General features: G+C 42.0%; 2 protein-coding genes across 6 annotated transcripts in view; one reads left to right on the forward strand and one right to left on the reverse strand.

Moving 5' to 3' along the window:
- The window catches only part of VSNL1 (visinin like 1), a 112,892-nt gene extending 101,652 nt beyond the window's left edge, over positions 1-11,240 (forward strand). For all 3 annotated transcript variants that reach the window (XM_030921613.1, XM_010354840.2, XM_030921614.1), the window contains exons 3-4: positions 4,272-4,487; positions 9,998-11,240. In XM_030921613.1, coding sequence (XP_030777473.1) covers positions 4,272-4,487; positions 9,998-10,195 — 414 coding nt within the window. In that variant the 3' untranslated portion in view covers positions 10,196-11,240. The remainder of the gene's footprint in view (positions 1-4,271; positions 4,488-9,997) is intronic.
- Positions 11,241-18,661: 7,421 nt separating this feature from the next.
- The window catches only part of SMC6 (structural maintenance of chromosomes 6), an 88,035-nt gene continuing 80,469 nt past the window's right edge, over positions 18,662-26,227 (reverse strand). For 2 of the 3 annotated variants that reach the window (XR_004054311.1, XM_010354839.2), the window contains 3 exons: positions 25,659-25,811; positions 21,259-21,356; positions 18,662-20,456 (listed from right to left, as the gene is read on the reverse strand). Coding sequence is in view for 2 of the 3 variants with exons in the window: in XM_010354839.2 (XP_010353141.1) it covers positions 20,342-20,456; positions 21,259-21,356; positions 25,659-25,811 (366 nt within the window). In the remaining variant the exon portion in view is untranslated. The remainder of the gene's footprint in view (positions 20,457-21,258; positions 21,357-25,658; positions 25,812-26,227) is intronic. The other variant, XM_030921040.1, reaches the window with a different exon arrangement.

A 26,227-nucleotide genomic window follows, 5' to 3' on the forward strand; every position in this document is an offset into this window, starting at 1 on the left:
GGGCAGAAATCTATTCTGAGGTCTGAGGGCTGCCCAGCATTAGCCAGGAGCTGGGCCTTGGGCAGAGCCCTGGAGAGAGGCATCCTCCGAAGTGGCCTTGCCGCCACCTCTCCTGACACAGCACATCAGCTGTTGCATGGGCAAGGGCGAGTCCTGGCCAAGGCCTTGCTTGTGCCCACCCCACCCCACCCAAGGGTTGGGCTGGAGAACTTCTTGGGGAGCTGCCTCCTTCATCACATTGAGGCAGTGAACCAGGGATCTTTGGAGGGGAGAGATTCATGTGGGAAATGTTGCAATATTTTCTCTGGAAGGATAAGCTATCCAGGCCGCAATGGTGCTGGGGAGGGCTGGGAAAGGGGGTGCAGAGGAAATGTTATGTCACTGGAGAGAGGCACAGTGTTTGTAGATCATCACACAGCCTTTCTGTGCCCACGCTGGGTGGAGCCCTGGAGGCCCAGAGGCTAATGTGTCTGGTTCTCATGCATCACCTCTTAGAGGAAACAAACATTTTGATATTCACAACTAGATAGATTACTGAAAAGAAAGAAATGCAGAGTCGGGCCCACTCTCTGTAGGAAAAGCTCCTGCCCTGTTCAGGAGGAAGCTGGTTAAACCATGCAAAGACTCCTGTTGTCTGCCTGGGGAAAGAAAATACCTCAAGTGTTTCCTGGGGTTTTCTTCTGCAGGTTGGTCGGTTCAAGGACAGGGTGTGGAGTACAACCGGGAGCGGTCAAGGTCTGTGTAATCCCAAGAAGTCTCAGACTGTGAAACTCACAGCTATGATGAAGAACAATGAATTGTCAGCAACCTGTATATTAGGATGGGGGGAGAGGACCACACACGAATGTTTTAAAGCTTCAAACTGACAATATCACGTCCGTTACTTTTGTTCGCAGCTCCATACGCTTGTAATTTATCACAGTATAATTTTATACTTCTTTATATGGTGGTTTGATTAATGCCTATTTCCCCCACTGTCCTTAATGCTCTACGTCTTTCTTCTATTTTATTGCCAGCACCTAACACCGTCCTTGACACATAGCAGCTGCTCAATGTTGAATTAAAGAATGAGTCAGAAAGTAACTCAGTAGCATCTTAGCAATTTCCTTGCAGTACATAAGTGCTGCCAGAAGGTGGCGAAAATACTCAGAGCAGAGAATTTCAAGCTTCAGAGGCAATGGATGCTAATAATTACATAATGCAACAAATTTGGTTGCTTCATCAAATGTGGAGTTAAGTTTATTTCCTCAGCTAACACTTGATTAAGATAAATCTCAAGGTGTGGCAGAAACGGTCAGAAAGATTTGCATTCAAATCTAGCCTCTGCTGCAGACAGCCAGGAATCTTAGGCAAATGCCTTTGACTTTTCCGGGCTTCCACTTCCTCATCCACAAAATGGAATGTACGATGTCAGATTTTGTTATGAAAAGTAAGTGAGAGAACACTAATACACACACATATGTATATACATATACATATGAGTGTGTATATATATATTTATAATTTTTCAACCTCAAAGTTCTTCGTATCATATTATTTATAGATTATTACTGCCATCAAATATTACTTCCATGTCAAAATTTAATACACGAGTTGAAGCAAAATACCCTGAGTTAAAAAGAAATTTAGCAAGAGTATGCAAAAAAAGAAAAATACTGTGCTTTTCAGGCCCTGTTGTCCTCCTGGAAAAGTAAATCTGAGTTCAAGACCCTGACTTCTTCCTATAGAAATTGAAGGGAATGCGGCTTCTTTTCTCTGTGATGATCCACCTATAGTTGAATTATTTTGTCAAAATGAGGAGCATTTTCCTAGTTAGAAAAACTCAAAGCACTGAGAACATGATAGGATAAATTTCCTAAAGGAAACAACCCCTCTAGAAATTTGAGGGCTCTTGAGTACACACTCAGTTCTGAAGTAAACATGTTGGCTGTAAAAGTCAGTATATAGACCTTCTGCAAGGCACATGTAACTTTTATAGCTCAAAATTTACAATTGATTTTTCTCTCAATGTTTTTTAGACCTAAATTTTTAATATACTGACCTAAGATGCCCAGCTATTTTTAGATAAAACTGTGAAATATCCCTTAACCTTAAAGTAGGTTGTGAGACGTAAGATAGTTAAAGCATTACACTGCCAGAAACCTACATGAATGGAGGTTTTGTGCCCACTGGTCTCATGCCAACTGCACATAGAAATGCTGGCGGGTAAACAGCACTAAGGGGACTTGGGAACCTGCCCAGGGGCTCGCTCTGCTCCACTCCAAGTCAGGTTCACAGGTGCCAGCTCCACCCAGGCCCCTAAGCGCGAGGCAGATGAACACATCAGCAAGCGGCACCCTCTAGAAAGGGAGCAGGACCGCTCATGCATAAGGCACAGGAGGAGCAAACTCGCCTATTTGGAAGTTTTCAGGTTCAACATTGTTTAGTTCAAAACTCAGCACCTGGCAGCCTGTCCTCAGGTACCAAGCACCTAAGTAGCATTAGGGGTGAGGGGCTGGGGTCATGCTGAGCTGTTCCAAGAAGGAAAGCCCTTCCCTTTACAACTCCCTCCTTGAAATTAACAGCTCATTTTCTGAGCTTTAGTAATACTTTGCCTTCTCCTCTGTTCTAGTTCTTATCAAGTAACATGACCAAGTCAGTTTTGAGTAAAGTCCCCCCGTTAACTGTGCAGTCTTGGAACACAGAGACCTTGAGGTACTGCCCTCTGAGTCCATAGTACCCAAGACAAGGCCTGATATGAAAAAGAACTCAGTGAATTTTGATGAATAATGAAAAATGAAGGATAACAGAAATGAAAGATATGTTTAGGGGATGAGGGAACATAAGAGAACATTGTCCTTTGTAACCAGGAAAATATATGTTTGATGAAAAAAAGAAATGAGTCTCAAATGTTTATTTCATGAGATAATAAAATGATTGCTGTCATTTTAAGCCACTAGCTTTTGGGGTGATTTGTTATATAGTAACAGTCTCTGGAACAGGTCATTGTGCCTAGCAGTGGGTACTACCGAAATATAAGTAATGGGTACTTTCTTCTTCCTGGAATGCTTGGCTGTTCCCTGGGCCCCATGTATAGAATCCTTCTCTGTTAAAGTACGTCTTATGTCTGGAAGGAAATTTTCTACCTTCCAATGTGCTTCTAGGTGCAGGAGGAGTGGGCAGGAGGGCTCTGCAGGACCCAGGGCGGGATGCATAGTGAGAAAGATGGACCAAGGGCTCCTTGAGGCAGATAGCCCAGAGTGGGCAAAGAGGCCATCTATATGAAGGCTGCTCACCTGGTCCACTTAGCAGGTGGCAATACTTATGAAGGAATAGGGACATCAGTGATCATCCTCAGTAATCTTCTATAGACCTTGTAGTGCTTGTCTGTAGAGCCCAGAACCCAGATTTATTCATCCAGAAACACATACATAACTTCTCTGCTTTAAAATAGCACATGGTTTGTTTTTGGTTGTATTTGGGGCTTTGCAGTTCTTCCTTGTTAATTATCAGTACTACCTGCTGTTTGTGACTGGCCTAGGCTTATGTCCAAGGGAACTGAGGCCACCACCTACTGATTCCCCATGGCCTTCCCTCCTTGTGGTCTCTGCTTCCCTTTCCTCCTTGTGTCCATTCTCTGCCTCCCACACACCCCTGGTGACAGTTGGCTCTGTGAAGAAACCTCTTTATGTCTCTCGAAAATAAGCCCAGTCATGTTCTATTTTTAATGGGTTTTAAACGTCTGTTCTGCAAAAGAAAAATCCCTGCAAAAAGAAGTCAGAAACTGGAACCTCACCCAGGGAGGGGATAAGTGTGGGCCCAAGACGAGGGCTGGTGGCAGGAGAAACCAGGTCCAGGCACTCTCCCTCTGGCCCTACTGGGCAGCGATGAAGCTAGATTCTCATATCTAAAGGAACATGGAAGTTCATGTAGCACTGCCTGTGTGGGGAGATAAACTGCTGTCTGCCTCAGTCTTGTTCCTGGGGGCAGTGAGCAGAGATGCTGCAACACTAGCATCAGGTGGTGCTTGTTGACCTACTCCAAGCCCAATCGACTGAAAGTCACATGTCATCAGCCTCACCCACAGGAAACAATGAGGTGCCTGTACCTGAGTACCTGCTATGAGAAAGCCTCCCCTAATGCCTGCCCTTGACAGTCAGGCCAAACCGCTCTCCAATGGGTGAGGCTCTAACAATGCCCTGGAGCGCCTGTGGTGCTGTCATTAGGAACCTACCTCGTCGCACCAATTCCGTCCCCTCCCGACACCTGACTGCGTGTGTTCTCCTTTGCAGTTCTTCCCTTATGGAGACGCCTCCAAGTTTGCCCAGCATGCCTTCCGAACCTTCGACAAGAATGGAGATGGCACCATCGACTTCCGAGAGTTCATCTGCGCTCTGTCCATCACCTCTAGGGGCAGCTTTGAGCAGAAGCTGAACTGGGCCTTCAATATGTACGACCTGGATGGTGATGGCAAGATCACCCGAGTGGAGATGCTGGAGATCATCGAGGTGAGGCCTGGGGCGTGGTTGGCGGGTGGTGGGCACAAAAGGAGACCCCAAGGCAGCCTCCTAGGTGCAGGCCTTGGTGGTTCCTTCTCTCTCTGCTTGAGCCCTGCCAGCTGCACACCACGCCTGGACTTCTCCCGCTTCTGTTCCCACTGCAGCACAGTGCTGGGGAGGTCCCAGAACCAAGCCATGGGACCCGTACTGTCATGACAGTGGTACTGTCATCCGCCATTCACTCACTACCGGATCTCCCATGAACCTGTCTTACTGGGCACAAAGGATGTCATGGGCTCAGTTTCCCTTGCGCTTGGCATGTCTCTGCTCTGCCTCACTCCAGCTGCACCTAGTGGGGTTCCGAGGCTGTCAGGGTCTCCAGGGACTTCCTTCCAGGTTCTGATCATTCCACAGCAAGCAGGCTTTGCCCATTGTGTTTGTGAGTAACCCAGGATTCCTCTGCCACGCCACCCCCTGCATACTGCACTCCCAATGTGAAGGTCTTCTTGGTTTTCCTCTCTCTCTGCCCAGCATGTCCTCCCCTGGCCTCTGGGGGCTCCTCCCTCACTTCACTTCCATCTCCGGTCCTATCCCACGTCCCACAGAGGCCTTTCTTCCCGCATCCCTTCCCAAAAATGCCCACTCCACCCCCACACCAAAGCAATCTAACCCTTACCAAGAGGGTTTTTGTCCCAACGTTTGTCCCTGCCCCAGATTACCTTGCTGAGTGGAATATGCGGCAGAATGCAAGCTCTGTGGGGAGGCTCTGCCCTCACGACTGCATGCCCAGCACCCAGACCCAGCCTGGAGCCTGGCAGGCATGCAAGAGCAGATGCATGATTCAGTAGCTTTCCTTTGATTGACTGTCTTAGCACGGATTCCCACCCCTGCACCAGCCACTCTGACCAAGGAGAGAAATTTACCACTTGCTGAAGGTAGAGCCAGGTGCTCCATCCTGGAGCTGGGGGGATGCCCCATCCAGACACCAGGAGCTGAGATCAGGTGGGATGGATCCCCACAAGAAAATGGGATGATTGCAAGAAACAGAAGCCAAAGCCCCAAAGTCCCCACAGGACTCTCACTCTCCTCCCAGCTTCAGAGAGAAGTCACCCGTCAACCCGCTGCCTGGGAAGCTGGCCTTGTTCACTTGCACACGCTCTCTTTCCACATCTTTAGTCTCTTCTTCTCTGTTGGCTTCTCCCCTTCTATCGTCAATGCCCACTCCCTTTCAAACATACCCAGAAAACTAACATCTTAGTTCTTTATTTGTATTCCCTTCATTCAATTAAATATATATTTTTTCAAACAGGTTATCAGGAAAGATACAGCACAATAATTCTAAATACATGGCTTGATTTTCTCATCTTTCTCACTCTTTAATCTTTTGTCCATCTTCCACACTTAACTTGGCTCCCTCCAAGGTCTCTCTATAAGGTCCCTACAGAGTAGGTTTTTCCAAGTTTTTTCTCTTCTTTGACTTCTTGTCATTTCCCCTCATTGGCCACCAAATCCCTTTCTCTCCAAAACTTTTCTTTCTAATCCTTGTCAATGTCCTTCAGCCAAAGTCCCCAAGGACATACCCACACTTACACAAGTTGAGTTTATTACTGCTTGCAGTGAGGGAATCTTGGGGCTATTCAGCAGGAGGGTGTTAGAAAGGACTTCTAGGATCTGGACTTTGGGAGGGTGATTTGGGGAGGGTTTGGGGGAGCAGAGGTTTACTGTGGATTGGGTGTTGTCAGGGAGTGGGGACACTTCTATGACTGGGTATCTAGGAGGGGGGCACACAGACCGACTCAATGCTCTAATGGGTGAAGAAGCAGTGGTCACTCATCATAGCAGGAAGCAGAGATGCTTGGTGTTTTGTGTCTGTGTTCAGATTTAATGACAGAGTGCTCTTGTTTTTGCCTTGCTCCATCATGGTCACTGGCATTTTTTGACATTGGTTATGTCTGGTGTGAAACCTGAGTGTGAGGGCCGGGCCAGCTCCCGGCAGCACCAAGGCCCGGTGGACAGTCCAGACCAGCTCCTGGCTGTCAGCGGCTGCTTCTCTTTCTCTTAGTTCTTTCACATTTCTCCCCATTGCTTCTAGCTCTTCCTTACTTCTAGTCAGTGAAGCATTCTCATGGGGAGCTTTTATGGATTGATTTCTCACCTGGTTATGGGTCACATGTTCCTGCTTTGTGACACGTGTAATATTTTTATTGGTTCCTGGACGTTAGGAATGTTACACTATAGTGTCTGTATTTTGTTGTCTTCATTTATAGAGTGCCGAGATTAGTTTTGATAGGCAGGTAAGTTATATGTAAATTAGTGTGATTTTTTTGAGGCAGCTTTATAATTTTAAGCTTTTAGAGCAGATGGAGAGTAGGTTTTCTGAAGTAAGTTAGCCCAGTGACCAACTTGTGACCATTTTGGGGTTCTTATTGATTTTCTCATATATTTAGTGAGGTTTCTGTACTCTGGCTGGTTGGAACCAGCCTGGTGTGTGGTGATACTTATTCAGGTATTTAAGTGAAAGAAGATATATCAGAGTGTAACTAGACAGAGAATATAAATAGAAAAGAGGTTTCCAGAGGACTGAGGCCTTGGGGCAACCTGATGTTTAGAGGTGAAGAACATGAGGCAAATAAGTAAAGGAGATGGAGAAAGAATTGTCAATAAGGTCAAAGTGAAACAGGAAAAGTAAGAAGTCCTGGAAGGGAAACACACTGTTTTGCGGGGAAGGAATGGAATGTGCAATCATGTCAAACGCTATTGATAGGAGAAGTAAAAGGAGAAAAGTAATCATTGACAATTGGATTTGGAAACCTGGAGGCCATAGGTGAACTCACCGAGAATAGTTTCAGAGGAGTTGGAGCAGCCCAGGAGAATGGGAGTGGAAGAAGTAAAGACAGTGACTATAGAAAACTCACGCAAGAAACTTTGCTTTAAAAAGAAGAGGAATGGGCAATAGCCCTCTTGAATGCCCAGGCATTTAGCAAGCTCTTTGCATTAAGAACTAGAATGCTCTGCAAGCCTGTATGAGCACCAAGAGTTGTTCAGCTTATTGTTCAGAAACTTCTTTGTGGACTTTCAGCCTCTGTGTGCAGCCTAGTTTCCAGACCAACATTGAGGAGACCTCCTAGGCAGATTTCTGAAGTTTTCTCTCTGCCTAGCTTCCTCTCTGGTCCTCTACCCTGAAACTTCTGGCTATCTTCACCTTCCCCCTCCAACTGTTGTCTCCTCCAGTCGGTGAGACAGCCCTGCTTGGGACCCTCCTCCTTGTGCTGCAGTCCAGGAAGGAATTCCGGGCTGAGATCATAGGGTTCATCTACTTTGTTTCCCACCTCCTAGGAATTACAGTCTTGCAGTGTCAGTTGTAAAGTCTGAACACAGCTATTTCTTTCATTTTTGTCCAGTTTTCTAGTTATAGTGAAAGGCAAGTCAGTACAGGTCCATCAGGGCTGGGAACCACAGGGGCAAGTTCACAATGAGTTTCCAGTCTGGCATGCCCGGCCTTTGTGATATTATTACCTGTAAGAGTCTGCATCTGAAACGGCCCTTCTTGGTTGTCGTGTTCACAGTCCCAAATGCAGGGCTGCATCATGGATACAATTATTGAGATCCTGCCATTTTCAGAGTTGCTTCCTGAGGTCTAGGAGGGACCTCTTGTGTTTACATTTCTTATTACCCTGACTTTATTAATAGTGCACTTGTCTTGTTGTCTTCATATCCATTGCCTCATGCAAGGGCTTTTGATTTCACCTTTTAAAGGCCAGGGTGAGAGTGGCAGCTCACATATGGATGGACCATTTGTCTCTTTTTAAATTCCAGACACGGTACACTTTTCCTGCTTTTCCCTTGTGCACCACTCTGGCTTCTAGACTAGTCAGGACCTTGTCTAGCAATTATCCACAAAATGAAATTTCGGAAAGTCTGCCTCTTTTAGAGACAACTTTCTTAAAGTGTTCCATGATACATCAATACCATCTAGCTACAAAAGTAAATACACACAAAATATTTTATCTCAGTGGAGATTTTAACTTGTTAAATAAAGCGCTTTCTAGTTAGTGGTTTGCTCTGATTGGCATTTCTAAAAACAACTTTATGAGTTATAATTTACAGACCATAAATTCACCCATGTTAAGTGTACAACTTAAATGATTTTTAGTAAATGTACAGAGATATGCAACCATCACCATAATGTAAATGTAAAACATTTTTATTCCCCCAATTAGATCCCTCATGCCCAAAGGCCTGCTCCCACCCCAGGCTCTGGCAACCAACACATCACTGTGTCTCCATGGAATTGGCTGCCTTTCTGGGCATTTGACACAAATGGAATCACATCACATATGGCCTTTTGCGTCTGGCTTCTTTAAATTTTTGAGATTTATCCATGTGGTAGCATATTCATTGTCTTCTGTTGCTGAAATAGTATGTATTTTTTACTCTATAGCTGTATCCTATTTGTTTACAGTTGATGAGCACTTGGGTCATTTCCACATTTTGGCTATTAATAATATTGTTGTGAATGTTCTCATGTAAGTCTTTGTATAGATGGGCATTTATTTTTAAGGCACTTTTCTAAGAAAGAAAATAATTTATACTTTGGAAATTCCATATTAAGAATTGACTGTATACAATTAGTTGACCTGGATAATTGAAATCTTCTCACTCTACTCTTTAACTTATAAACAGAGTCCCTGCTCCACAACTCTCCCTAAAGTAACTTCTTGCAGAGTTCAACTTTAATGGTACACCTGGCTTGGTTGGCTTACTAGATTCTAAGTTTCTAATCGGTTGGCCCCACATTTCATCTTTTCCTAAATCCCCAAGGCTAGTGCTTTCTGTTTTCTGCACATAGATGCAGAATGTTTAAAATTGAACCCGTCGTGTTCCTCCTTTAACCTATTCCTAATCCATCATTTCTAATCTCACCATTGAGCCACCCTTTCTAACCACTTCCTCCAGCCAGAAACCTGGGAGCCACCCCAAATTCACCCATATTTGATTATGTCATCTCTTATTCAGTAGCATTTAAGGAGTTATTTGAAATAAAGTTAAATTCTTTATCCTATCCTAGGAAAACTCTATGATCTGCTTCTCATTTCCCTCTCTCCAGCTTCATCTTTCAACACTTCACGTGGCCCTCCCTCCTACTGCCCCTTGCCCCACATCCCACGTTCCAGCAGCTAAAGCTTTTTCATTTGATCAGTATTTATTGAGACCTACGATGTGCCAGGCATCGTACCAAGCCCTGGACTTGCAGGACCACATGGTTTCTAGTTCCATAGAATGTACTCTTTAGTGGGGAAGACAAAGCAGTTATTTTAATAAAGGCAAGATGTATTCTGATGGGGGAGATGGTATGGGTTGTCACGGAAACTTGAGCACAAGGAGTGAAATTCCTCTGGGGAAAGGGAAGCTGAGGCTTGGAGGATAGGTGGGATCCAATCAGGTGAAGGGGAGGCAAGAAGAGCTGTCTGTCCTCCTGGGTTTCTGGTAATATCACCTACAATGCTCTTTTCCACAAGGCTATCTACAAAATGGTAGGCACTGTGATCATGATGAAAATGAACGAGGATGGCCTGACGCCTGAGCAGCGAGTAGACAAGATTTTCAGCAAGATGGATAAGAACAAAGATGACCAGATTACACTGGATGAATTCAAAGAAGCTGCAAAGAGCGACCCTTCCATTGTATTACTTCTGCAGTGCGACATCCAGAAATGAGCTGATGTCAGTGCTATGGACTGCACAAAAGTCTCAATGTTCCATTCAGTCTGCAGCTATTCATACACACACACACACACACACACACACACACACACACACACACAAATATTGCTTGGACTACCTATAAATGGACTTGCTTCTTGTGTTTGAAACACTTGTGTGCATGAGAATGTCATTTGCTAATGAATTTTAAAAGCATATATAAAACAAAACAAAACAACCTGCCACAATGTGATATGTGTAATATCATTTCATAAAAATCCCTCTTCCTCCAAAGCCTGGGCAGAAATGTACTGCAAAGAGTTATATGATTTCTTGTTCATGTTTTGCTAATGCTCGTATCTCCTTGATTACATAATGTTAGTAGCACTGAGACCCCCATGGTAATGCAACTTAATTATAAGCTATGTCACTACCCTCCTGTAAAATAGTATTGGATAGACACAGAGGGACCCTTGGCTCCTGTGTCTGGTCCACACACCACAAGAGCTTGTATTATCAGTGAATATAAATGTACTACATTTGCATGCCTTTTGGGTTTGCCTTAATTCTTACCTCATTTGCATCCTATCGATCTGGAAAGAGCTGTTTTGGATGAATGCAGTATAAAATGTAAAATCCCTGCTAAATGACTTCTTGATTAAGTATATCTATCTATATATACATATACACAAAGATATTATTTATCGGAAGTAAAAAAGATGGAAGTGTATTAGTTTCTGTTTGAACTTTCAAAGGCTTCCAATGTGGTGGCAATAAATGTCCCAAATAAATTTATAACAATTGATTTTCCCCCTAATTCTTATTTTATAATTTTAAAATAGCAGCAGATGCTAGCAACAACTTACTAAATCTACTCTTAAATACACAACTTTGGAATTTGAAGAATTAATGACAACAAAAGGGAAAAAAGCAACTTTCCAGCTTTTCATCCAGGCTCCCAAAAGAGGGACAATGAACACGGCATGTGAAAAGTAAAACAGATTTGTTCATTCCGAAAAAAAATGTTCATTCTCTGACAATAAATTTTATCTCAGTGTGACTTTGGTGTTAACAACGTATGTTCAATGCAACTATGTGAAGCTGTACACACACAGTAGGTAGGCTGCGGGTGGGTGTCCCCCAACATAAATCAGTAGGAAAGAAGACGTCTGTCTTCCCAAATCTAAAGTAGGCAAAAAAAAAAAAACAGAAGTAGTTATTTTTAATAACAGAACTCTGACTCTTTTGATCTTGAAGGAGGCAGAAGAGATTCCATCAAAACCTCTAAAAGCAGGTTTGCATTTTCAGAACATGCCCCCCTAGAGAGCTGAGTTTTTTACACAGCACTGCCCAGTAGTACTTTCTCTGATGATGGGAAAGTCTACATCTGCACAGCACACTGGCTGTAACTGCACGTATGGCTACTGAGCACTTCAAGTATGGCTAGCGTGACTGAGGAACTGAATTTTATACTGTAATTAAATGTAATTCGCCACACACAGCTAGTGGCTTTAGTAACAGACAGTTTAGTGCTATATTATTTATTCAAGTACTTTTTATTGAATGCATTTTTTTACCATTCTTTATTTGTCTTAGGATCATTAAATAACACTAAACTAGGGCCTAATGATTCTAGTCATTCATTTAACAAGAAATGGTGACCTCATTACAAACACTTAGGACACCAATGGTACCTGAAACACTGATAGAACCAAAATTCTGCCCTGAGAAGATAGTCCTACATGTGAATAGAATGTCCTAATACGCTTCACCCTTCTGCGTGGTGAGCCCAAACTGTAGGCAGGGAGAGATCAGGGAGGCGCAGTACATCTCAAGACTCCTTCCTCACTAAGTGAGGATGGGTAGGTGAGGAGCTGTGGAGTGCTTCAGAATGGCACCAGGTTAAACCAGGCCCTTAGTAATTCATTCATAACAAATCTTCATTGGTCACCTACTGTGCACCTAACATCATGCTTGTGTGGTGAGGGAGACACACTAAATACACACAGACAAATGCCAAATTATAACACCTATGAAGAAGGGCAGGGCAGGATAACAGGGAGGAGATAGAAGGGATACTTTGGTGGCCCTTCCCCACAGGCTGGTGAGGTGACATTTGAAGTAAGACCTTCATGAAAGGAAGTGAACTGTATCTGGGGCACTTATGGACAACAAACCCTCCAGCAGACTCACTGGTTCTTTTTATAAATAAAATGTAGAAGCTGGGCCAGCAAGCAAGCATCTTGTTATTTGCCTAAGTCCCTGATGCTGTGGGAGTGTGGACTGGTGCAGTGATGCTGGAGAGATGGCCAGCAGCGTGTAGCTAGAAGTATACTATTCCCTCTGTCCCAGCATTCCCACTCCAGGTGTATTATCCCAAGAAACTCCCACTGAGGGCTATAAGGGGACTTGTCCCAGGATGGTTGCGAGATGGGTATTGGAGGCAATGTAGCGGTTTGTCACTAGAGAAACAGGTAAGGAAAATATGGTGGATACACCCTATGGCACGCTACACAGCAGCTGGAAACAACAGACCGATGGACACGGTGACATGGACATTTAAAAAATGCTGGATGGGGGAAAACAGCAAAATATATTTCCCAGTGTTATATTCATATATAAATGAAAGACGCATTCTCACAAAAGAACTCTAAGGTCACATAAAATAAAAGGAAATATCACATTATAATGGTTTCTATAGGATTGGGTGGTGATGGGAGTGGGTTCAGTTCTTATTGCTCCATAACAACCTGACCCCCAAACCTAGTGGCTTAAAACGAAGACAATCATTTTATTATTTTTCCTGGCTTCTGTGGGCCAGAAAACTGAAAAGGACTCAAATGGATGATTCCACCTCGTGGTCTCTCATGCAGTTGCAGTCAGGTGGCAGCTGGAGCTGAAATAGGCCTGGAGCAGCTGGGGGCTGATTGGGGATTTCTGTGCCTGCAGTCTCGGGGGAGTGGTGCTACTTACACAGGGTCTGTGGTCTCCAGCACAAGTATTTATGCAAAGTTGGAAGTTTTATCTTTTCTGATCTAGCCTCTGAAGTCATGAAGTATCATTTCCACAGTATTCTACTGGTAACAAGCAAGCCACTAGCCCATCCACATTTAAGAAGGGAATCAGACTCCATCTCTTGATGGGGTGAGGCAAGTTTCTAGAAGAATATGTGGCATAAAAGATACTGTTGCCATCATCTTTGGAAAACAGTCAGCTACAGTCTACCTTGTGGCCACAGTTCACATCCTTTCCCATGCAAGATTGTTCATCCCCTCTCAAGAAACCACAAAAGTCTCATACCATTATGACTTCAGGGTCAGGCTTGAGGCCCAAGATCTCATCATATAAAGCTCCTCAGATGTGGTTCTTCAATGATAGCACACTGAGTTGCATTCTTCGTGATCCAAAGGCTTGTGAAATCGAGGGAGAATTATCTCCTCTCTTCCCTTCCACACGCACTAGGCAATGGTGGTACAGGCTTGGAATAACTGCAACAGACACACTATCCAAAAAGCGGGGAAGCGAAAGCGCACGGCAATCTCTGGTCTATGGCAATTCTGAAATCCAGCCAGGTACACCCTGGAAGGTCCTTGACTAGGGTTTGGTCCTATTCTCTGGGGGTTTCTCTCCATGATTCTCGGCTCTGCTTTCTGTGCTTGTTTCTACTCTCTGGGCCATCCTTCCTTTTTCATTTAAAAAAAAAAAAATGTGTTTATAGCTGAGTAGTTTTCTCAATCTACTGCCTGCCTATACAATTTCAGGAGTAGAAAGACTCCTCATTTTGTACTGTCTCTGTCTTTCAGTCTAAGTTGACCTTATTTTAAAAACCTTATGGGTTTCTCAAGTGTCAGTTTATGAAACCCACTCCATTAGCAGAGGCTCACTGGGAGACTGCTGTAGAACACCCCTAATAATCTGAGAAGCCCTACTGTTTAATGGAGGGAACCCAAAAGGCACATCTTTAGAAGGCAGACTGCTGCTTGTCTGAAAAGGTCTAAAAACACTGCCTTAGATCTTTCTGAGGTCCTCATAGAGGACCTTACAGTCCCATCCTGGATTTGACTTTTGCACTGAAGCCATTTCATATTTGAAAAGCAGTTTTCACCTTGAAGAGAGTCTGCAAATGAGAAACAGTCTCGGCCGGGCGCGGTGGCTCAAGCCTGTAATCCCAGCACTTTGGGAGGCCGAGACTGGCGGATCACGAGGTCAGGAGATTGAGACGATCCTGGCTAACAAGGTGAAACCCCGTCTCTACTAAAAATACAAAAAACTAGCTGGGCGACGTGGCGGGCGCCTGTAGTCCCAGCTACTTGGGAGGCTGAGGCAGGAGAATGGTGTAAACCCGGGAGGCGGAGCTTGCAGTGAGCTGAGATCCGGCCACTGTACTCCAGCCTGGGCGGCAGAGCAAGACTCGGTCTCAAAAAAAAAAAAAAAAAAAAAAAAGAAACAGTCTCACCTCCTTTATACGTAGTTGCTTTTCTTCATTCATCTCTCTTCTCACCTTGTGTCACAGGCAGCAAAGAGCAGCCAAGGGGTCCTTTTCATACTTTGTCTAGACATCTGCTTGGCTAGATCACCTTACTTATTGGGTACATCTCCTTTTTTCCATGTTACCATGGCATCAGTGTTGCCAAACACCTTTTCTCCCACTCTCAATTCCTTCAGCTCTCCCCAAAAACATCCTTGAGACTTCAGGCTTCTGGTAACAGCTTCTGCAAGGCCCTTTAGGGGCTGTTCATGAACACTCTCCTCGAGGCCCTTCCACCCAGTGCCACATAGCTTATTTTTATTTTAGTGCTTATGCTTCCAGATGCCAGTTACTATCACTGTATAACAAATCACTACAAAGTTTAGTGACCTAAAACAATTACTTATCTCTGAGTTTGTGTGGGCCATGAATTCTCAAACAATTCACTTGGGAAACCTGGCTTGGGATCTGTCATGTAGCTTTAGAGAGATGGTGAAACAGAGGGTCTGGAGCAAGCGAGGGCTGGCAGGGCATCTGTCCCTGCAGCCTCAGGCGCTCTTCACAGGGCTCGCTTAGGCTTTCTCATGTGGCAGCCTCAGGGAAGTCAGACTGCCTCCATGCCAGCACAGGGCTCCAGCATGGGTTATTCCAGAGCTCAAGGCCGGACTTTCATTCCTTTTCATTGCCTTTCTGACCCAGCCTTGGGAATTACAAAGTATCATTTTTACTGCATTCTGTTGGTTGTAAGAAAGTTCCATTTAAACACACATTGTATCTCAGCAACCTGAATCCTCGCTAACCTTGACATCCTAACCAGCTACTGGGGTTCCTTCAGAAAGGACTAACTACGGGCTTCCTTTAATCAAGTGTGCCTGGGTTCTACTGGTTCTAGCTTACACTCAACTGCCATTTTAATTACCATGTTAATTAGCTGTTTAAGCCTTGCTGCTGGTCTGAAGGGAAAAGGCCCCCAAGCATCTTTTTATTATTTTTTTCGGAGTCTTGCTCTGTCACCCAGGCTGGAGTGCAGTGGCACAATCTCAGCTCACTACAACCTCCACCTCCTGGTTCAAGAGATTCTCCCATCTCAGCCTCCCGGGTAGCTGAGATTACAGGCATGTGCCACCACACCTGGCTAATTTTTGTATTTTTAGTAGAAACAGGGTTTCACATGTTGGCAAGGCTGGTCTCAAACTCCTGACCTCAAGTGGTCTGCCCACCTCAGCCTCCCAAAGTGCTGGGATGACAGGCATGAGCCACCACTCCTGGCCAACCCCCCAAGTGTCTGATTTTCTATACATCTAGTCTCAACTCTTTCTGCATTTATAAGTCCTAAGTTTCCATATTTCCTCTCATTCTGTAAATAACTCTAAACTATTTTAAAAAGGAAATCAAACTGCTTTAAGGCTTCATTTTTCCTGCAATTCATTCATTCAGTGTTACAGTCTCTGGATGAATATAAACTACTTTCTTAGAGGCCAGACACTTATTTCTTCCACACAGTTGGAAATCACATCAAGAAGTAAAGCACAAGCTTAAACAGACGTCTTCAGAGAGCCTCACGGCAAAGGATATACAGGGGTCTAGCAAGAAATGGTCAATCAGAGCTTCTAAGTAAAATATCACACTGTTTCCTGAGCTTCTTTTGCTAAAACAATTAAGTTTTCGACATAGTTTGGGCATGCAATTTGAATTTTTTCCCAGCATTTTGCAGGTCTTCAGTATCCTAAGTCATATTATTATTTTCCAAGTTCTTACATTTACCAATGTCAAGTTACCCATCAAGTACGTGATTAACTAGCTGGTCAGTATCTAAAGAATTATCTCAAGGTTGCATACTCAGCCAGAGATTTCATCTCTCCACAGGGCAGCCATTACTCCCTCCACTTCTGCATTGTTCCTACCTCTGTGAATGAATCATTGTTTATCCAGCTATTTAGGCCTCAGGCCTGAAGAAAATTATCTTTGATTTCTCTCTCACAACTCCAGTATTCTCATAGGCAAGCCTTCTGCCTATTTCAAATCTGAATGTTTCTGTCTCCACCATCTTAGTCCAAGTCACCATGCCCAACCTTACCTGAACCACTGCAAGTCTCTAAATTGCTCATACTCTTTCAATGTTTGCTCCACCTTAATCTATTCACACAGCAGCCAAAGGATTCTTTTAAAATGCATACACCACGTCTGTTGCTTACCATAATTTTAGGGCCTCAAATGATCTCTGTCTGCCTACCTCTGAAGTTCACCTCCTACCAATCCTCCGTCCTCACTAAGCTCTATCAACACTGGCCTTACAATTCCTAGACATGAAGTTCATTCTTATCTCTAAGCCCCATGCACTCATTCCTTCTGCCTGGAACTTTTGCCTTGCACATTTCCCTCCTCACGGCTTGTTCTATCACTTGTTTCAGGCCTCTGCTCAAATATTGCCTTCTGTAGCCTTGACATTCCATTCAAAATACCGGCCAGGTGCAGTGGCTCATGCCTGTAATCCCAGCACTTTGGGAGGCCAAGGCGGGCAGATCACCTGAGGTCAGGAGTTCAAGACCAGCCTGGCCAACATGGTGAAACCCCATATCTACTAAAAATACAAAAATTAGCTGGGTGTGGTCACGTGCGCCTGTAATCCCAGCTACCCAGGAGGCTGAGGCAGAAGAATCACTGGAACCCGGGAGGCAGAGGCTGCAGTGAGCCAAGATCACACCACTACACTCCAGCCTGAATGACAAAGCAAGACTCTGTCTCAAACAAACAAACAAAAAAACCAAAAAATACCAGTCCTCTCTGCCCTCTCAAATCCTTACACTGCTTTATTATTATTCAAAAGAATTAGCAGTCATTGAGATTATGTATGGTATTGCTTATGTCTAACTAGATTTCAAACTCCATGAGGATAGATTTAGTAGTATTTTAAGTACTGTGTGTAGTATTTTAAATACTATAGTCTTCCCAGTAATTAAAACAGTCCCTAGCTCATGGCAGGAACTTAATCATTTTTTAATGAATTAATCTCTGCATTTTCAAACTGGAGAAAAATTAGGCAGAAAAAGTCCTGTTAAGCTTGCTATAATTAGTGAGTACACTCAGGCCACTTCTGTTTCCATGGATTCTATCCAGATGCCAATGCTAAAATTAATATGCTAACTATCAATCTTATATATGCTTTAGAAAATTTCATTTGCTGACTCAAAGAAACAGCTTATTTATAGCCGCATTATTACTTTGCCAACCCTTAAATAACAAAACCTGTTCCTATAAATATTTTGATATATCTTCAAGTCCATGGGCATTTAGTTCAAGCCATGAAACATTGGTAACTACACTTTTAGGACTGCAAATTTCAAACCAAGTTCTCCTGAAAATCCGAATTGTTTAAAGTAGATAGCTAAGTCATAAATGTAACCAAAAAAGTATTGCCCCAGGACAAAGTTTATAAACATTTTCTCCCCTATGCCCCGCATCTAGTTTGTACTCAGGAGAACTTTTAATCAGATATTCTAGATCACTTGGTTTTCATCAGTCGCCAACATTTCTAATCCAATTCATGACTACCAGCCAACAGCTTTCTACACAGAATTTAATCATTTTGGTCTCATAAACAGCCCAGACATGAGGAAGACATGCCCCCCAGCTCCTGCAAAAAAAAAAAAAAGCACTAGGAAATGGAAGAAATGAGACATGAAAACTTGGAAAATATCTATGAAGGCAATTACTGAATCTTTAGTGTTGATTACTAATTTGAGTAACTGTATTATTTACACTTTGGTTTATGAAAACTCATCACATTTGTCACTTTAAGAATGATTTTAATCATTTCTACTCCCAAAGATTTGAGAAGGTAAGATTTAAGATCCAAGCAAGCCTTTCTTATTTTCTGGAACTTCCTTCAGTGATAGCTGCACTGATGACAAACTAGGGGTTGAAGAGTCACCTGGATGATGTATTTAGGTCACGATTCATGGAGGATCAATTTAGTCAATTACTTTCCTCAATTCACAAAAGCATGACCTTAATACATATAAATTGTTTTATTTTTAGAAGTTACACGTTTTAAAAGAACAATTTCTTTTTATTCTTTCAGTCTAATAATATTATCACTACTTAGAACATTAAAGGAAGATATTTTCACTTATGATAGTTGAAACCAAAACTTTGTGAGGCCAAAGCAATGAATAATCTTCAATTCAACAAGAGATGCTGGGATACCTGAGGATTATGTTTCCCGTTCTGTATTAAAGAGCACAACATTCAAAACTATAACAAAATTCAGACATTAGTTCCTTAGCTAATGGAAGTTTATGCATTTGGTATACTCTACTTCATTTTTAATTTGGAAAAGCACATGCTAAAAATAGTTTTAATACAAAGGCATTATAAATGTAAATTTAAAAATCAGACTTTGTATGATCAGTGAGAAATGTTTAAAATATTCAGCACACACTTTCCTCTTCCTGGAAATTCTCAGATTAGAAAGCCCAAGTTTGTGAACTTCTCATTTGGCAACAAACCTCAATTTAAGAACTAAAGTGCCTTAAACTTCTTCTTCCACCAAAAACACAAACGAAATCTAATTTTCCTCAATAACTAGAGAACAATCCCTGCTCTTAATATACTGCCCTTTTTCTGAAAATAGTTCAATTTCATAAACATTTATTCTAATATTTATTGCTACTAATGTAAGGAATGTTTCTTGATATCCAATATGTTCTTAAAAAGTTTAGCATGAATCCTAGTATCAAACAAAGAATTCGGGGAGCAATAAAATTCGTGTTTTCTAAAATAAAAAGTTCATAAATATAATTTTTTACAATAACTATATTTGATCATTCTAAGCAGCACACTTTTTAACACCCCTAAATTAGGATGAGTCTTAGAATTGATGTCAGCTCACCATCAACTGCATGGCCTCAGGCTCCTGGAGCCACCAGCTACTCTCCTGCTCCATGAGGATCCACCCTCCACTCCCAGTTTTTCCAGCCCTTCTCCCAGCCTGGTCTGCACAGTCCCTCTAGCCTGTGTCCTCTCAGCTAAGGACAAGCCTGAAGAGTCCCTGGACCGCAAACTGAGGGCTTTTAAACCAGGCAAGCATGCTGGAGGTCAGAGTGAAAAACTGTTATCCAGTTCTTATACTGGTTACAAGCTCTTGGTAGGGTGGACAAAGGACTGAGAAAAAGGCATGTGTAGAAGTTGGCCAACTTTCAGTGCTCCGTACAAGTGTCTTACTGCCCTTGCACCCCACCCTCTGCAATGAGAAATCCCTCCCTTCATCCATTTTTGGTAACTATAGAATGTAATATCTGGAAAAGCAAAACTAAATATAATCAGGTGCTCAAACTTTTATTTTCTTACAAAATGCTATAGAAATGAATCCAAACTAAACAGATATGTACATGTATATATGTACAAAATTTTATTTCTGAAAAAGAATCTATAAAAATAGATGGTATAAAAAAAATTAAAAAGATTTAAAACCAATACTATGAAATTGATTTTCTTAAAGTAATAGTAATCTTAAATTGCTGGTTGTAGTTGGTTTTCTAGGCTTATTTATACATTTGATTGTGGTTGGATATATAAAGGAGTTTCTTTCATTTCAGAATGTCTCCAGTCTCATTTTATTACATCAAAGAGTCCAGAATTTTTTTCCCTTCACAAATCCTTCAACATCAGGACAAGGCATGTTACATTACAAATCAGCTTTGGTCATCTTCCTCTTCTTGAGTCACAGGTCTGAAAGGCAATGTAGTTTGTCCTCTTTCAGGATCAGACATTCGGAGAATTCTTATCAGTTTACTTGATGGAAGTGAACTGGAAGAAGCAAAATCAATTATTCAAATTTCCAAGAAACCTTTTACCAATTAAAAAAAATTCTAATATTACCTCATGAAAATATAAACCTAAATATTTTGCTATTATCTGGGATATGTCTAATATCTAGAGTTCTAGGAGAAACATCATTTGCAATAAGGAAATAATTTGTTTTCAATTTTAAAAATTAACTTCCTGCTAGATTCCATGGATTTTCAGTTTGGAAGAAAAGAAAATGAAAGAAATTTATATATCAACTATTTTAAATTTCTGTTGTTGTCCAGCAAGGAAGGAGTTACCTGAACATTCCCAACCACAAATTTAGATCCCCATATAATCACATGGCCACTTTAGAGACAGAATATCAACTCTAAGTGACATAGTGTCTGACACATTGTAGGCACCCAATAAATACTGACTGACAGCAGAGTAGAACTCTTTGTTTAGAAAGATTGACATCTGTAAGTCACTAAGAGAAAAGAGGCAAGATTAGGGAAATCATAAATCATTTTAGTCCAAACAGAATTACTAAAATTATATTACTTTAGTTTGTCATGATAACTACAAAGAAGCAGACTCAGAATAATAACAATTTGCTTCAGTTATGAAAGGGAAGCAATACAAGTAAAATTTAAATATCTCGAAAAGAGCAAAACATTCCAAATTTCCCGAACTAGTAGGGGAGTTAATTTTTATCTTCATTGGTCTTGTATGTATTTGTATTTTAAAAATTAAAATTGTAAAAGATTTCTTTCCCCCTTTTGTATACTTGATATGTATCTAGAAAGTTTTAAAAAGTTACCTCATGCTTTGAGGTGTAAGTAAGATAAACTGTCTAAAACGCTGGGAATCTGCCATCTTCAGTATCAAGTCCATGGCAATTCTCCTATTAACCATATCCTGAAAAACAAAGGCAAAAGTTAGGATTGCTACTGTGTAAGTCATATTTCTGTAAAAGCAGCATTCTGTGGGGTGATACAAGCTCCTGGATTTTCATCCAGGGATCAGTCATTACATTATCTATGATGTCCAATAAATCTGTTATACTGAAAAAGAAATACCAGAAACCATTAGGAGAAAATTGGCTGGCTGCAGTGGCTCATGCTTGTACTCCCAATGCTTTGAGAGGTGGAGGCGAGAGGATCAATCGAGGTCAGGAGTTCGAGACCAGCCTAGGCAAACATAGTGAGACCCTGTCTCCTACCCAAAAAAAAAAAAAAGTTGGGCATGGTGGTGAATGTCTGTCATCCTAGCTACTTGGGAGGCTGAGGCAGGAGGATCACTTGAGCCCAGGAACTCGAGGGTATAGTAAGCTATCATCACACCATTGCACTCTAGCCTGAATGACAGAGTGAAACCCCATCTCTAAGGGAAAAAAGAGAAACTCTTAGGGGACAATAACTGAATAAATATGTCTTTCAGGTAATTTCTATAGTCAAAATATTTGTATGCATGGCCCCCCTCCCTCAAATACGTGCAGCAATTGAAACAATCAGAAAATATTCTCCTGACACAAATAAATGTTCAAGAATAAATCTAATTTGTACATAAATCTAATTGACTCAGGGTAATGGTAACAAAAGTGGCTAGTCAAATTCATTAAGTCTCTCAAATTTTCCCTCAATGATAAAGGTTAAAAAGTCTGCCTCTCCCCATTGCCTCTACCATTTGTACAATGTAAACCAATTTGAACTTACAGACCAATTTCTTGATTGTATCTTTAAATAAGTTAAATAGCACATCAGGGTAGAGAAAAAGAATAATGCTTAGTTATAATAGGTTTTGGGATTAAATGATCTAGACCTGTGGCTACATTTTCTGAGTTAAATAACAGTAAAAGAAAATCAAAATGTTCCTCAACCACCTTGAAAATTCCTAAAAGTTGAAATCATTGACACATGAACACGTATATTTTAAAGGTCTTAATTTAAAACTATATGTGGTAGGCCGGGCGCGGTGGCTCACGCCTGTAATCCCAGCACTTCGGGAGGCCCAGACGGGCGGATCACGAGGTCAGGAGATCGAGACCATCCTGGCTAACACGGCGAAACCCCGTCTCTACTAAAAAATACAAAAAACTAGCCGGGCGAGATGGCGGGCGCCTGTAGTCCCAGCTACTCGGGAGGCTGAGGCAGGAGAATGGCGTGAACCCGGGAGGCGGAGCTTGCAGTGAGCTGAGATCCGGCCACTGCACTCCAGCCTGGGCGACAGAGCGAGACTCCGTCTCAAAAAAAAAAAAAAAACTATATGTGGTGCCGGGCACAGCAGCTCATGCTTGTAATCCCAGCACTTTGGGAGATTGAGGCGGGTGGATCACTTGAGGCCAGGAGTTCGAGATCAGCCTGGCCAATATGGCAAAACCCAGTCTCTACACAAAATACAAAAATTAGCCAGGCATGATGGTGAGCACCTGTAATCCCAGCTACTCAGTTGGCTGAGTCACAAGGATCACTTGAACCCAGGAGGTGGAGGTCGCAATGAGCTGAGATCATGCCACTGCACTCCAGCCTGGGTGGCGGAACGAGACTATGTTCTGAAAAAAATAAGTAAATAAATAAAAAATAAAACTATGTGGCAATACAGCACGGTGATTTAGAACAAGCGCTGTGGAGTCAAAAGGGGATACAGATCCTGGCTATATTGCTCAATGGCTCTGATTATAAAAATTCCATCAGGCGTATATGCTGTGAAGGCCTATTATTTTATAACAAAACTGCTAAAGTACCAAAAAAAAAAAAAATTGTTTTCCTTGGATTAGCTCATAGAACTTGGGTACGTTCTTCTGAATAATTTCATTGGGGCCAAGTGCCATTCTGATTAAGAAGCTCTAAGTTTCTGAAAGAGAAAGGCGCGGCTTAGAATTAAATCTGACATACAAGATGGGTGATAGGACTGCACAGCACCATTCTGGACAAAAACACTGCGTAGAAAGAATAATCATCTTCTATGACTCGTGATAAGCTGTGAAGACAATTCTTGGAGGAATATCTAACCCATTTTCAGCAATAGTATCATAGGAAAAAATTGACACTGAGGGGATTATACAGCACTCACAGGTATAAATTCTGATTCATGAATACACACTTACTAAGTGTTTATTATAGACTAGGCATTAGGAGACATAAATATCTAAGACATAGCTGACAACCTCAAACTGGTTACAATCTGGTGGGGGATTCAGATATAAAAATAGACAACTACAACAGAATAAAAAATAGTATAAAATACTATATAATATAAAGCATTGTTATATTTTTATCTTAAATAAAAATATAAAAGTAATATATATTATGAGTTGATGTAAGGTGGTGCAAAGGAAGCTCTGAGAAGTTCTTCATCCTGCCTGATAGGGTATGGCGGTCACAGAAGTCTCATAAAAGTGGCATTTGAACAATGTCCTGAAAGATGAGTACAGTGACATGTGATTAAGGAGGGCGTACTAGGTAGAGGCACCATATTTGGAGAGTTACAAACAGCTTAGAACAACCGAAAAAAGTAGGCAAATACGGCAGAGTGACATGTGATTAAGAAGGGTGTACTAGGCAGAGGCACCATATTTGGAGAGTTATAAACAGCTTAGAACAGCTGAAAAAAGTAGGCAAATACGGTATCATGAAGGGTCTGAAAGCTACCCGACAGAATTAAACATTTATTCCATATATAATAACCACCAAAGGGTTTTACACAGATGAATGACCACAATCAGATCAACTGTAGAAATGTAAACCTGCCAAAATGGTGGAGGATGGACCGAAGAAGGAGCCACATGAAAGCCTGGGAGTCCGGAGAAGAGGCTATCACCACAGGCACGAGGCGAAGAGAGGGGGATGAGAGGAAGAATGTCAGTGAGAAAGGAGAAGAGGGCAGAGACCAAAGAGCGTTTTTAAAGGAGAAGCGGACAGAAGTCAGACTTGGACAAGGAAGAATCGAAGATAAATCACAGGTGTCAAAGGTAGGTGACTGCGTTGGAAATGATAGTTTGCATTAATCAAGGTAGGGAATTCAGGCAAAGACAGAGGAGGCTTTGAGATGAAGGCACATTCAACCTCAGGCCTGCTGAATTTCAGATACTGGTTGTTTACCAGGTGATGTCTAACAGGTAGTAGGGCATCCGGGTCTAGAGTACAGGAGGGTACAGGATGTGGTGCCATGAGTTGGGAGGTATCTGTCCATACGCAGGTAGTAGTTTTGGGGACTGTGATATGTGTATATGTGTAGGGGGAAGTAGGATATGGAATTCAGGAAAATCAATAACACTATAACAAGCAAACAAAGACGTCAAACATTTAAGGGCACCAGAATTAGGGGAGGCAGCGTGGCAGATTAAGAACAAAGAATAGAAAAACAGGAAAACCAGGAAACAGAGGGTGGCAGCTGGTAAGAAGACACATTTTAAGGTATGGAGGATAGGTCTGTGGTGTCAAATACTTCAAAAAATAAGGTAAGATTAAAGCTCATTTATAACCTTTGCTAAACAAGTTTTGCTAGAGTAGTGTCATCTACATCCAGATTACAGTAGATTTAGGAAACAATGAGATATGAAGAAGAAAATAATTACTAATTTATGAGAACTTACTATATGCCTGAACCACAGTAAGTATAATGTATGAAAGATACCATTTGAGCCTCAGTCTAATCCTGAGAGGTAGGAATTAGTAATAATATTGTTTTGTAGATGAAGAAACTGAGACCCAATAAGTAGAGATATTTTGCCTGTCAGAGGTAGGTCTCAAATCCTACGCTTTTTAACCGGAAATTCAAAAGTTCTTGCTCCCTTATGTTCTATACACTGTTCTGAAATGTGTGGGTACGATGGAACAGTAAACAGTGGCTAGGGTGAGTCAAAGCCAGGGTGGTGAACTGGTTAGAATTTTGTATTAAAACAAAAAGCCTGAACATATTTATGGGTTGATGAAAATAAGCTGGGAGAGAGGGTGAGGGAGAAAACGCCGATATGATGGAGGGCACGGATATCCATGCCGGGCGAGGAGGACCCCTCCCGGGTCTCTAGGGGTACTGTGTGCCTGGAAGCAAGGGAGAGAACTCCAGTTCTTTAGTTCTTCCCCACTACTGGTCACAGACTAAATAGTCAGGGCAGGATCTTTCCTGTTAGGGGTAAAACTAAAGAAAGATTTCCTTCCTTTAGAAATACATGTTTCAAACAAACAAAAAAATGAAAAAGAATTTAAAATTGAACAATACCATGTAGACATCAAACTCATCCAGGCATCTGAAAGGAGATTCCGCGATGGACCATAGGGAAAGAATAAAACACACCGTGGAGAAAGAACGTTCGCCTCCAGACAAGGCTCTCATGTCATTGAAGGCAGCTTTATTTCCTTCTCCAGGCTGAACCTTGAAGAGAATGAGTTGACAAGGAACAAAAAACTAAGTAAATGAAAAGCCAGATTAAATTTTTTACAATACAAATAATAGATATACAGTAAAAAGGAGATGAGAATAAAATGACTTAGTGATTTGAAAATATCCATTCCATTCAAAATATTTTACAGTAAAACAGTTACACATAACGGTATTTCTTGCTCTACTGCAAGAGAATAAAACTGAAAACTTTTTTCACCATAACTGAATCTAACATACCAAAATTCCAAAGGTTTAATAATTTTAAAAATGTTAATAAATGGTGTGATCGTGGCTCACTGCAACCTCTGTCTCCCAGGCTCAAGCGATCCTCTCACCTCAGGCTCCCAAGAAGTTGGGACCACAGGAGTATGCCACCATGGCCAGCTACTGTTTGTATTTTTTTTTTG

Source organism: Rhinopithecus roxellana, chromosome 17 (assembly GCF_007565055.1).
Source record: "Rhinopithecus roxellana isolate Shanxi Qingling chromosome 17, ASM756505v1, whole genome shotgun sequence".
Taxonomy (NCBI): Eukaryota; Metazoa; Chordata; class Mammalia; order Primates; family Cercopithecidae; genus Rhinopithecus; species Rhinopithecus roxellana.